Consider the following 13,209-nt stretch of genomic DNA (forward strand, 5'->3'; position numbering starts at 1 on the left):
ACCCTTACCTGGCCTGATCCAGCCTCCAGATTTAAAAGCTGTGGCAGCCACTTCTCGAGGAACGCTGTAAGCTGGCCGTCCTCTTCCTGTTCGGGAAGGCCCAGCAAACGAATATTTTTTCGACGACCTCGATTATCGAGGTTGTCAATGTGATTCTCTAAGGTCCGGACTCGCTGTTCGAGAGTCTGGACCTGATCCATGGCCGATTGTGCTGTAGTTTCAGAGGTCGCGGCGTTTAGCTCTGCCCCTCCAACTCGGCGCTCGATCTCCTTAATGTCTCGGTCGTGCTTCTGCAGCGCTGTCGAGAGTGAGTCCCATCGATTTCGGGACTCCTCGATGAAAGCGTCGATCTTCGTATCCAGTTTGGAGATCATTTCCACAAGGCTTGACATTGTAGGTAAGTCCCCTGGGGCGGCTGTGGACGCCTCAGCTGCAGCTGGAGAGGGTGTGGGAGGGATTCCTGCTTGTTGAGAGCTGCGGGTCCCTTCCCTTTGGTCATTTTTACTAAATATTAGATTGTTTAAATGTAATACTAAGCAACTAATTAAATTAAACAGCTGTTATGAATGATTTGATGGGGGTGGGAGACCAACTTTACCCAAGTCTTGGGAAGAGCACTATAGACTCAGACTTGCTGGATCGCCGCCATATTGGATCCCCAGGCATAGCCTTTGATTTCATAGAATTAATTTTATACCCCAAAAACAAACCAAATAAATTAATTGCTTGTATTAAACGGTGCACAGATGTTATTTGATCAGTTGAAAAGAGAAGGACATCATCCGCATAAAGGGTGATCTTATGCCTACCTGATCCTACCTCCGGAGAAATTATATTGGGGGTCCTCTGGATGGCCTCTGCCAACTGCTCAATTACCAATGTAAATAATAGCGGTGAGAGAGGGCACCCTTGTCAGCTGCCTCTGCCGATACTAAAATTGTCCAACCTTATACCATTAGTGAGAAATGCTACTTTCGGGTCATTGTATAACACTGCCACCCATATCTAAAAGAGGTATGGCCACTCTACCAGGTCAATTACTTTCTCTGCATCCAGGGAGACTACCAAGCCCGGAATCGACCCTTGCTGGCATACCTGGACCATATTTAATACTCTTTGAATATTATTAGTTGAACTATGACCCTTAATAAAACCTGTCTGGTCCTCCTTTACAATGAAGGGCAAAACGGTCTCCAACTTTATCGCCAACATTTTCGACAGCATTTTAAAATCCACGTTCAGTAAAGATATGGGCCTGTACGAAGTGCAATCCTCTGGGGCTTTTCCTTTCTTGAGAATAAGAGAAATATTTGCTTCTCTCAGAGAGGATGAGAGGCAATCCTGACTGTACGAGCAGTTGTGCACATCCAACAGTAGCCTGGCCAGTGCGTCTATAAACTCCTTGTAAAGCTCATTGTGAAATCCGTCTGGGTCAGGCGCTTTATCACTCTGGAGGTGCCTCACTGCCTCCTGTATTTCTTGGACTGTCAGAGGGGCATTCAGAAAAGATGCCTGCTCTGAAGTTATACCTGAAAGGTCCAGGGTCTTAAAAAAAGACTCCATCTTCGTCAATCTGTCCTCACAGCTCTTCGACCGGTACAGCTCAAAGTAGTAATTCCTAAATGCTGCATTATTCTTTCAGCATTGCAAGTAAGAGTACCAGCACTCTCTCTAATGGATGTGATAGATTGGGGGGCATTCTTCTTTCTGGCCAGATATGCTAGATATCTACCTGGTTTATCACCAGACTCAAATAACTGCTGTTTTGCAAAAGAGGTTTCCCTCTTTGCTGATTGGGTGAGCGCAGCGTTCAAAGTAGCCATGAGGACTGTAATCTGCTGCAATTTAGTTACAGATGGTCTGTCAAAGTATGCTAACTCAGCTGCCTTCAGGCAATCCTCGAGCAAACGCTACTGCTCTCCCCTCTGCCACTTACAGGTGGCCAAGTAATAAATAATCAGTAATCAAGAAATAGGTCTTGGCAGTCTCCCAGAGCACCGATGGATTACTAGCCATAGCCAAATTAATGTCCCAAAGGATTTAAAATTCCCACGAGAAATACTCTATAAACTTGCTATCCTTCAAGAGGAAAGAATCCATGTGCCCAGTGCCACAAGCCTGTTCCCATTACCATTGGCCTGGACCTCCATATACACTGCCGCATGATCAGAAATGGTTATGTTCCCGATTCTGCAAGACAGTACCGAATTCAAAAAGGTCAATGGGGCAAAAAGCATGCCAATTCTGATATAGCACTCATGTGGGTTAGAGGTGAAGATATCTCCACACATCAACCAATCCCAGCTTCCTGTTCAGGTCCACTAACTGCCTGGATTGCGGGTATGTCCCTGCAAGGCCCCTAGGCATCCCCTGCAAAACGTGCGCCCACACCTCCCTCCTCAGCTCCCTCCAAGGCCCCAATGGATCCTTCCATATCCATTGCAAATTCACCTGCGCCTCCACACGCATCATTTACTGGATCCGCTGCACCCGATGTGGTCTCCTCTACATTGGGGAAACAGGCTGCCTACTTGCGGAATGTTTTAGGGAACACCTCTGGGACACTCGCACCAACCAATCCAACCGCCCCATGGATGAACACTTCAACTCCCCTTCCCACTCCGCCAAGGACATGTAGGCCCTTCGCCTCCTCCATCGCCAGATCCTGGCCATACAACGCCTGGAGGAAGAGCACCTCATCTTCCGCCTAGGAACCCTCCAACCACACGGGATGAATGTATTATCTCAGCCCGCTTGGCACACCAGCCTCATTCCTGAAGAAGGGCTTATGTCCGAAACCTCGATTCTCCTGTTCTTCGGATGCTGCCTGGCCTGCTGCGTTTTTCCAGCACCACACTTTTCAATTCTGGTCTCCAGGATCTGCAGTCCTCACTTTCCCCGAGGCATCCTGTCCACTTCTGGGTCATTAAGTCACTTAAAGTCTCCCCCTATAATTGTATGACGCGCCCAAGGTACATCAACCTGGAAAGCGCATCCGTTAAAAATTTGAGGGAATGTGCCGGGCGTCAATATACATTCAAAATCCTATACTCTTTTCCATGTATTAAAGTTTTAAGAATAATAAACCATCCATATTCATTCTTAATTTGGTCTAACAGTTGAAATAGGAGATTCTTCTGGATGAGAATAGTAACTCCTCTACTTTTTGAATTAAAGGATGAGGTAAACACCCGTCCAAACCCTCCCTGCTGTAACTTCAAGTGCTCCTTATCGGTTAAATGTGTTTCTTGCAGCAAGGCTATATAGACCCTCTCTTTTCTGAGACTTGAAAGTATCATTTTCTCTTAATTGGTGAATGACTCCCTTTAACGTGCACCATTTAAATGAATTGCTCGCCATAGCCATCCGAGACAGTCTGTGACCCACCGGGAGGAAGAACCTCACTCATAGCGTGCCGAGTGAAAACAGCAAACAGTTCATATAAATTTAAAAATACAAGGACCAAAACTACCAAATCAAAACTTCTAACAACTATTCTACAACAGACCAACATATAATTCAAATGAAAGGAGACTTTCCCCCTTGCCCACAGGGGGCACTCATACTACCCACGAACCCCTCCGTGGCTTCTTCTAGTTGAAGCTGTGCCCCAGCCCCAGACAATACAAAGTAAGAAAAAATTACACACATCTTATAGCAAGAAATTTAAAAGTGGGTACTCAACCCATCCCATCCATACTTTAACCCAAGGCACTCCTGGTAAAAATATATAACCCCAGGCCCCCACTCCCGCTTTCCCCAAATGCAAATCCCCCTCCCCCCACTCCATACCAAGAGAGAAAAACAAAAAAGAAATGATGAGAAAGAAGAACAAAGGATAACGGGAGGGGAGAGAGAAGGGAGAAGAGAGAGAAAAAGAAAAAAACTATGAGGACACCCACTTATATTTTAAAAAACCTCAACAACCAGGTAAACCAGGCAAATTACAGAGAAAAACAAAGTAAACATTATTGTCCATATTACTCGAGGCAACTAGTCTATTTTAAAGTATCCAGGAAGTCCTTTTCCCTTTCGGTTGAGTCAAAATTAAACACGGAACCTCCGTGGCTGAAATGTAATGTTGCCAGATATCTTATTGGAATACTGGATATTCAAGTCCCTCAGCTGCCTTTTTACCTCATTAAAGGCCTTCCTCTTGCGAATCATGACTGCAGAAAAGTCTTGGAAAAGTATAATTCACGGTCCTTTGTGGATCCTTCCCCAATGCTCTAGAGGCTTCCAGCACCATTTGCTTATCTCTGTAATGCTGGAGTTGTACTAGGACTGGGTGGGGGTGCTGGTCCAATCCAGGCCAGCGCACCGCCACCGGGTGGGCCCACTCAACCCGCACCTGGCCTGCCTCGACTTCCAGCTCCAAAAACTGTGGGAGCCATTGCTCCAAGAAGCTACCAAGCTGGCCTTCCACCTCCCGTTCTGGGATCCTCACCAGATGGATGTTCTTCGGATGGCCTCAATTTTCAAGGTCGTTGACATGCTCTTCCAAGGCCTGTACCTGCCGTTCCAAGGCCTGGACCTGACCCACCGAGGATTCTTCTGTGGTTTTGGAGGCCGCGGCTCTACCTCCAAGACACGCTGCTGAAGATACTAGATCTCATGGTCATGCTTCTGCAGCATGACTGAGAAGGGTTCCAGCGTGACCCGGGGTCTCCTCCATTGTTGAATCGATCTACTCTCGGAGTTTCACAAACTCTGAGACCAGGCTCTGCTCCACAGGTAAGTTCCCTGGGATGTTCACGGATGCCGATGCTGTGGTCGCAGGCATGTCCATTACTCCAGGGGGGCGTCCTCCTTGCTGCGATCCTCATGGTCCCTTCCCTTTAGTCATTTTTCTAACTATTTTCAATGAACACTGAACAACTCTGGGGGTCAACAACTAACAATTTCTACCACAATGGGTAATAAAGAGAGGGTGAGTGCTCCACTTTGTCTGGGTTCTGGTGCAGAACTCAGCAGGGCAGAGCTACTGGGTCTGTGACATCGATAGTTAATTTGTCATTGGCAGTGTTCTGGTCAGTGACGTCAGTGGTTAATTTGTCATTGTTGGTGTTCCGGTGAGTGACATCAGTGGTTAGTTTGTTATCGGCAGTGGTCCGGTGAGTGATGTCATTGGTTATTTTGTCATTGTTGGTGTTCCGGTGAGCGACACCAGTGGTTAATTTGTCATCGGCAGTGTTCCGGTGAGTGACATCAGTGGTTAATTTGTCATCGGCAGTGTTCCGGTGAGTGGCGTCAGTGGTTAATTTGTCATTGTTGGTGCTCCGGTGAGCGACACCAGTGGTTAATTTGTCATCGGCAGTGGTCCGGTGAATGACATCAGTGGTTAATTTGTAATCGGCAGTGTTCCGGTGATTGACGTCAGTGGTTAATTTGTCGGCGTCGGTGTTCCGGTGAGTGACATCAGTGGTTAATTTGTTGTTGTCGACCAATTACTGCTCCATTAATTTTCTCTCAATCATCAGTAAAGTGATGGAAAATGTCAAGCAATATTTGCTTAGCAGTAACATGCTCACTCTGACACCCAGTTTGGGTTCCAGCAGGCCTGACCTCACTATTGCCTGAGTTCAAACATGGACAATAGGGCTGAATTCCATGGTGAGGTGACAGTAACTACCCTTGACGTGAAGGTTACAATCAACTGAGCATGCAATTAAAATTCAATTATATTACTACCTATGTGAAGTCACATGTACACCAGATGAGGTAAGGATGGCAAATTTCCTTCCCAAAAGGACTTAAGTGAGCATAATGCATTTTCTTTTGTTAATTGACAGTAATTTCATGGACATCATGAGTCTCTTAATTCCAAATATTTATTGAATTCAAATTACGTGGCTGAATTCAACCTCAGATCTCAGAACATTATGTCGGATTCTGGATTAATAGTTGAGGTATAATCTCACTAGGCCATCACCTCTCCTCTGTAACCCTCATGAACCAAATATTGCATGTAACGCCATTTCCCTACCTGTCTGCAATGACCCTGGTACATTCATGTTTGAACAAAGCTAGGAGTGTCTTCAGGGTAGAGCATTCCTCAGCCATTATGTTCAACATTCCTTGCCAGATGCGAGATAGGTCCCTCAAATTGAAGATGTAATGAAATTTAGCTGGAGTGGGTAGCATTTTCACCTAGAAAAGAACAACAAAAACAACCTTCAAAATGTGCAAAAAACAAATTACTCTTGGGTAAATACGATCAGCTGTCTGTGCAGAGACATTACTATTATATACTATTTGAAGTTCTTTTTCACAGAGTTGTTATGGACCAGGCTAGCCCCTTTCAAAACATTTCAAGAAAGTATCCCAGACCGTAACTTTGCCAGATGTTTTAAGCAGGGGTAATGTGGATATCCCAGGAGAGATGTTAAACCACATAGTTTTAAACAAAAAGAATTAGAACACAGAACATAAGACAATATAGCGCAGAACAGGTCCTTTGGCCCTCGATGTTGTACCAACCTGTGAACTAATCTAAGTCCATCCCCCTACATCATCATCCATGTGCTCATCCAAGGATCGTTTAAATGCCCCTAATGTGACTGAGTTAACTACATTGGCAGGCAGGGCATTCCATGCACTTACCACTCTCTGAGTAAAGAACCTGCCTCTGACATCTGTCTTAAATCTATCACCCCTCAGTTTGTAGTTATGCTCCCTCATACAAGCTGATGTCAACATCCTAGGAAAAAGACTTTCACTGTCTACCCTACCTAATCCTTTGATCATATTGTATGTCGCTATTATATCCTCTCTTAGCCTTCTTCTCGCCAATGAGAACAGACCCAAGTCTCTCAGCCTTTCCTCATAAGACCTTCCCTCCAGACCAGGCAAATCCTGGTAAATCTCCTCTGCATCTTTTCCAATGCTTCCAAATCCTTCCTGTAATGAGGTGACCAGAACTGTACACAATATTCCAAGTGCGGCCGCACTAGAATTTTGTACAGTTGCAGCATGACATTACAGAACTCAATCCCTCTTCCAATAAAACCTGACACACCGAATGCCTTTTTAACAGCACTGTTATTCTGGATTGCAACTTTCATGGATCGACGTACATGAACTCCAAGATCCCTGTGCACATCCACACTACCAAAAATCTTTTCATTGACCCAGTATTATGCCTTCCTGTTATTCTTCCCAAAGTGAATCACCTCACATTTATCTGCATTGAACTCCATTTGCCACCTCTCAGCCCAATTCTGCAGTTTATCCAAGTCCTCCTACAACCTGTAACATTCTTCCACACTATCCACTACTCCACCAACTTTAATGTCATCTGCAAATTTACTAATCCATCCACCTATGCCTGCGTCTAAGTCATTTATAAAAATGACAAACAGCAGTGGTTCCAAATCAGATCCTTGCAGCACGCACTAATAACCGGACTCCAGGCTGAATATTTTCCTTCAACTACTACCCGCTGCCTTCTTACAGAAAGCCAGTTTCTAATCCAAACTGCCACATCACCCTCAATTCCATGTCTCTGCATTTTATCCAACAGTCTACCATGTGGAACCTTATCAAAGGCCTTACTGAAGTCCATGTATACCACGTCAACTGCCCTACCCTCATCCACATGCTTGGTCACCTTCTCAAAAAAACTCAATGAGGTTTGTGAGACATGACCTGCCCTTGATGAAACCCTGTTGACTACCTGCAATCAAATTGTTGCTTGCTAGATGATTATAAATCCTATCTCTTATAATCCTTTCCAAAACTTTTCCTACAACAGACATAAGGCTATAATTACCTAGGTCATCTCTCCTGCCCTTCTTGAACAAGAGCACAACATTTGCAAAGCTCCAGTCCTCTGTACTAAACCTGTAGACAATGGTGACTCAAAGATCCGCCATTTTCTCCCTAGCTTCCCAAAGAATCCTTGGGTAAATTCTATCCGGCCCAGGGGACTTGTCTACTTTCACTCCTTCTAGAATTGATAACACCTCATTCTTACTAACCTCGATCCTTTCTAGTTTAATATCTCGTATCTTATTCTTCTTCTTTACAATATTATCCTTTTCCTGAGTGAAAACCAATGAGAAATATTCATTTAGCACTTCTCCGATCTGCACAGGGTCCACACAAATTTCCCACTTCTGTCTTTGACTGGTCCTATTTTGAGGAGAAAGTGAGGTCTGCAGATGCTGGAGATCAGAGCTGAAAATGTGTTGCTGGAAAAGCGCAGCAGGTCAGGCAGCATCCAGGGAATAGGAGAATCAACATTTCGGGCATAAGCCTATTCATCCTTGTATTCCACACATACCTATAGAAAGTTTTAGGTTCTCCTTTATTCTATTTGCTAAAGATGCTCATGCCCCCTCTTTGGTCTTCTTAACTCTCTCTTTAAATTCTTCCTCACTGATCTGTAACTCTCTATCGCCTCATTTGAATCATCTTGCCTCATCATCACATAAGCCTCCTTCTTCCGCTTAACAAGAAATGCAATGTCTGTAGTAAAGCACAGTTCCCTTACCTTATCACTTCCTCACTGCCTGACAGAGATATACCTATCAAGGACACACAATATCTGTTCCTTAAACCAGCTCCACATTTTGATTGTCCCCATCCCCTGCATTTTGCTACCACATCCAGGCTCCTAAGTCTTGCCTAATCACATTATAATTACCCTTGCCCCATTGATAACTCTTGCCCTGTGGCATGTACCTATCCCTTTCCATCGCTACACAAAACGTAACTGAATTATGGTCACTCTCTCCAAAGTGCTCACCTACAACTAAATCAAACAACTGGCCTGGTTCATTACCAAGCACCAGATCCAGTGTGGCCTCCCCGCTTGTCGGCTTTTCAACATACTGTGTCAGGAAACCCTCCTGTACACATTGGACAAAAACTGATTCATTCAATGTACTAGAGTTTTAGCATTTCCAGTCAATGTTGGGGAAGTTAAAGGCCCCCTTAATGACCACCTTGTTCCTTTAACTCCTACCCAGATGCATTTTGTCAATCCTCTCCTCCACGTGGCCTATAAAAAACTCCCAGCAGTGTGACCTCTCCTCTCCTGTTTCTAACCTCAGCCCACACTACCTTAGTAGACGAGTCCTCGTCAAAAGTTCTTTCAGCCACTGTTATACTATCCTTGACTATCAAGGCCATGCCCCCCTCTCTTTTACTGCTCTGCCTGTTCTTAATGAAAGATCTAAACCTTGGAACCTGCAACGTCCATTCATGACCCTGCTTTATCCATGTCTCCGAAATGGCCACAACATCAAAGTCCCAGGTACCTATCCATGCTGCAAGCTCACCTACCTTATTCTGGATACTTCTGGCGTTGAAGTTGACTCACTGCAAACCAGCTTGCTGTCTGCCAGCACATTCCTGTGACCATGAAATCCTGTCCATACCCTCCCTACTCTCATTCTCCTGTGTACTGGAACTACACCTCAGGTTCCCATCTCCCTACTGAGCTAGTTTAAACCCATGCAATTTATTTACAAGATTATTAATTGAAGCACAAACAAAAGGGAACAGAATACAGAATAACTCAACCTATCTGATACTCAACAGATTTTATTAACTTAATAATGCTGTTCTCAATGCTCATAACAATCCCCATAAATAGCCTTTGGCCAAAAGGTAAAATCAAATACAGGGTCTTACAAGAGAGAAAGATGGCCGTATGGAACACCCTCTTCCATGTTTCTTAGATCAGCAGCCTCAAAATTTGCCTGACTGCTTTCAGTGACCATCAAGACCAAATCAAAGAAAAGCTGAGCTGGAAGAACTGGTCACTCCCCTTTCATTGTACAAGTGTTTCTTTTAACATGAAAGTCTTTTGCCTGAGGCAATATCTGTTAGCTATAATCAAATTGGCCCTAAAACCTACCCAAGCCAGACTTTCTGAAGTCTATGGCTTTTACGACCTCATAATCTTGTTAAAGCAGCAGCATTGTCACACCTACCCATTTACAAAAAAAAGGTGAATACCCAATAATGCCTTCATTTTAAAACCCCTTAATCTTAAACTGTTAGTACTATACAACACGCATGCAGACATGGACTTCTCCATTTTGTTTCGGTCTGTTTTATTACTGCCACTGAATGACTCAGTTTCTCATCCAAGTTTCGACAGTATATTGGCAATCATGTTTTCTCGTCCCACCGCATGGACAATTTTCAAATTGAATGGTTGTAATAATAAGCTCCATCTAAACAGTCTGGCATTTTTGTCCTTCAACTTTTCCACAAACTTCAATGGGTTATGATCAGTGCATATGATTGTCTCAGATACATTACTGGTAACATAAACATTGAAATGTTGTAACACCAACACCAAGCTCAAAGTCTCCTCCTCAACTGTCAAATATTTCTGCTGATGAATGTTCAATTCCCTGGAGAAATACACGATAGGTTGTTCTATCCTCTCGTCATCTTCCACTAAGAGCACAGCACCGACACCCACATCATTCGCTTCGATAACCACCTTGAATGGCTTTGCATAAATTAGGTGTGGCTAATACTGGCACAGTGGTTAATACAGCTTTCAGGCTGTCAAATGCCTTCTGACAGTCCACTGTCCACGTAAACCTCTTGCTTTTAAGAAGGAACCCAGTGAGTGGAGCAGCCACAATGCTAAATTTTGGTACAAATTTTCAATAAAATCCACTCAATCCCAGGAACCGTAGTACTCCTCTTTTTGTCGATGGTATTGAAACTCCCCAATTACCTTTGATTTTGCATCCTGTGGGGCCATTTGCCCATGTCCAATAATATGGCCCAGGAAGGTGACTTGGGCTTTGGCAAATTCACTTTCAGCCAGGTTTACCACCAACCTTGCCTTCCAAAGTCAATTGAGCAAGTCTGATAAATGTTGCAAATATACTTTCCACGTGTGACCAAAAATCACCAGGTCATCATTATATACAACACAATTGGGTAATCCGGAAATGACTTTATTGGTTAGTCGTTGAAATGTGGCTGGGGCATTCTTCATACCAAACAGCATGATTTTAAATTGATATCGTCCGTTTGGCATTACGAAAGCCGAAATTGTCTTCACTCTTTCTGACAAAGGTACCTGCCAGTCTAACTTAGAAATATAGGTTGCTCGACCCACCTTGTCAACACAATCTTCAAACGCAGAATTGGATATACATCAGTATTTATAACTGCATTGACTTTGTGGTCGTCCACACATAACTGTTGGGCACCACCTGGCTTTGGCACCATTACTATGCGTGCACTCCAGTCACTGATACTCACTTCGATTATGTTGTCTTGGAGCATGCGTTCAATCTCTTTTTGAACCTGTGCCAACTTTAGAGGGTTGTGCCTATAAAGATGTTGTTAATCAGAACAGCATCTCCCATATCTACATCATGCATAATTAGGCAAGTACTTCCCAGCTTATTTCCACAAATCTCCCCATGCAATGTAATAACTCTTTCAGGTAATTTCGATTTTCCTGTAGAAGGTAGTTCAACAATTTTTGACAACTTTCTCATCGTTCAATTTAATTTGAGGAATTGAAGAGTGTGGTGCTGGAAAAGCACAGCTGGTCAGGCAGTATCCAAGGAGCAACAGATTTGACATTTTGTGTCTGATGAAGGGTTTATGCTTGAAACATGATTCTCCTCCTCTGATGCTGCTTGACTGACTGTGCTTTTCCAGCACCACATTCTTTGACTCTGATTTCCAGCATCTGCCATCCTCATTTTCTCTTCATTTGAGAAATGTCCAATTCAGAATGGTCTGAACTTGGTTCTTCACTCTGTGTTGTAACCAATAACATAATCTCCTTTGGCTTTTCTCCCCTGTCAAAAGACATTTTGAGCACATTCACATGACACATTCTGTGAGATTTCTTTCTGTCTGGAGTTCTTATCAAATGGTTCACCTCACTCAATTTCCTTTTGACTTGTTAAGGTCAACTAATGGGCGGCATGGTGGCACGGTGGTTAGCGCTGCTGCCTCACAGTGCCAGAGCTGGGTTCAATTCCTGCCTCAGGCAACTTGTCTGTGGGGAGTTTGCACATTCTCCCCGTGTCTGCGTGGGTTTGCTCCGGTTTCCTCCCACAGTCCAAAAATGTGCAGGTTAGGTCTAATTGCCTGTGGAGTTAGGTGAAGAATGGGTTTGGGTGGGTTGCTCTTCGGAGGGTCGGTGTGGACTTGTTGGGCCGAAGGGTCTGTTTCCATGCTGTAAGTAGTCAAAATCTAAACTTTGCTTTTAAAGGTTCATCTATTACTGGAAGTAACACTAACACCTTATCTCCGATAGCAATATTGCAAGTTTTTCATTTCTTGTCTGCCTCCTGTTTTATTGTATGCTATGATACTTTTAAATGCTGTCTAGCCACTTTATTTAATCGTTCCCTAAATTTGACACATAGTCCACATATGTGGTTTCTGAATTCTGATTTACCAATTTCTCCTTAAACAATTTTAGCAGTCCTCTCACTTCATGCCCAAAAGCTAATTCAAATGGACTCCATTTGGTTCATTCATTTGGTGCATCTCTGATTGCAAAACGTACAAACAGAATTCCCTTATTCTAATCATCAGGATCGTCTTGATGAAAAGCCCTCATCATAGTCTTTAATGTCTGATGCCAGCTTGCTAGTGCTCCCTGTTATTCTGGATGACATGCAGTAGATTTGAATTGTTTCATTCCTAAGCTCTCCATAATTGCCTTGAATAATTTCGAAGTGAATTTTGACCCTTGACCTGATTGTATCTCTGTCGGTAGCCTGCATCACATGAAAAATTTGAGTAACTCCTCTATAATCCTTTTAACTGGGATATTACATAATGGAACAACCTCTGGAAATCTAGTGAACACTTCCATTATTGTTAACAAATACTGATTCCCACTTTTTGTTTTGAGGTAAGGGTCCTATGCAATCAATTAAGATTCTTATAAAATGTTTCTCAAATGCAGGAATAGTTATTAAAGGTGCAGGTTTTATTATTGTTTCTGGTTTTCCAATGACTTGACATGTATGCAATGTCTGGCAAAATTCAACTACATCTCTTGTGCAGTCCAAACCAGTAAAAATGCTTTTGAGTTTTTCTCACTCCTAAATGAACCCCTAGTGGGAGCTCATGCATCACTCGCAACACCTCTTTTCTATAACCCACTGGCAATATGACTTGATAAACCTCTGCCCATTTCTCATCTACCTGAATATGTGATGGTCTCTATTTCCTCATTAAGACATCATTTTCAATATA

At 43.5% G+C, this 13,209-nt stretch overlaps 1 protein-coding gene across 1 annotated transcript in view; it reads right to left on the minus strand.

Annotated features, from left to right (window-relative positions):
* Nucleotides 1-13,209, minus strand: part of LOC122540179 (dynein axonemal heavy chain 8-like) — a 1,249,383-nt gene that overhangs the window by 262,527 nt on the left and 973,647 nt on the right. Inside the window, exon 59 of the mRNA XM_043675521.1 lies at nucleotides 5,987-6,150. Within this exon, the coding sequence (XP_043531456.1) occupies nucleotides 5,987-6,150 (164 nt within the window). The remainder of the gene's footprint in view (nucleotides 1-5,986; nucleotides 6,151-13,209) is intronic.

The sequence above is a fragment of the Chiloscyllium plagiosum genome, chromosome 3 (genome assembly GCF_004010195.1).
Source record: "Chiloscyllium plagiosum isolate BGI_BamShark_2017 chromosome 3, ASM401019v2, whole genome shotgun sequence".
NCBI lineage: Eukaryota > Metazoa > Chordata > Chondrichthyes > Orectolobiformes > Hemiscylliidae > Chiloscyllium > Chiloscyllium plagiosum.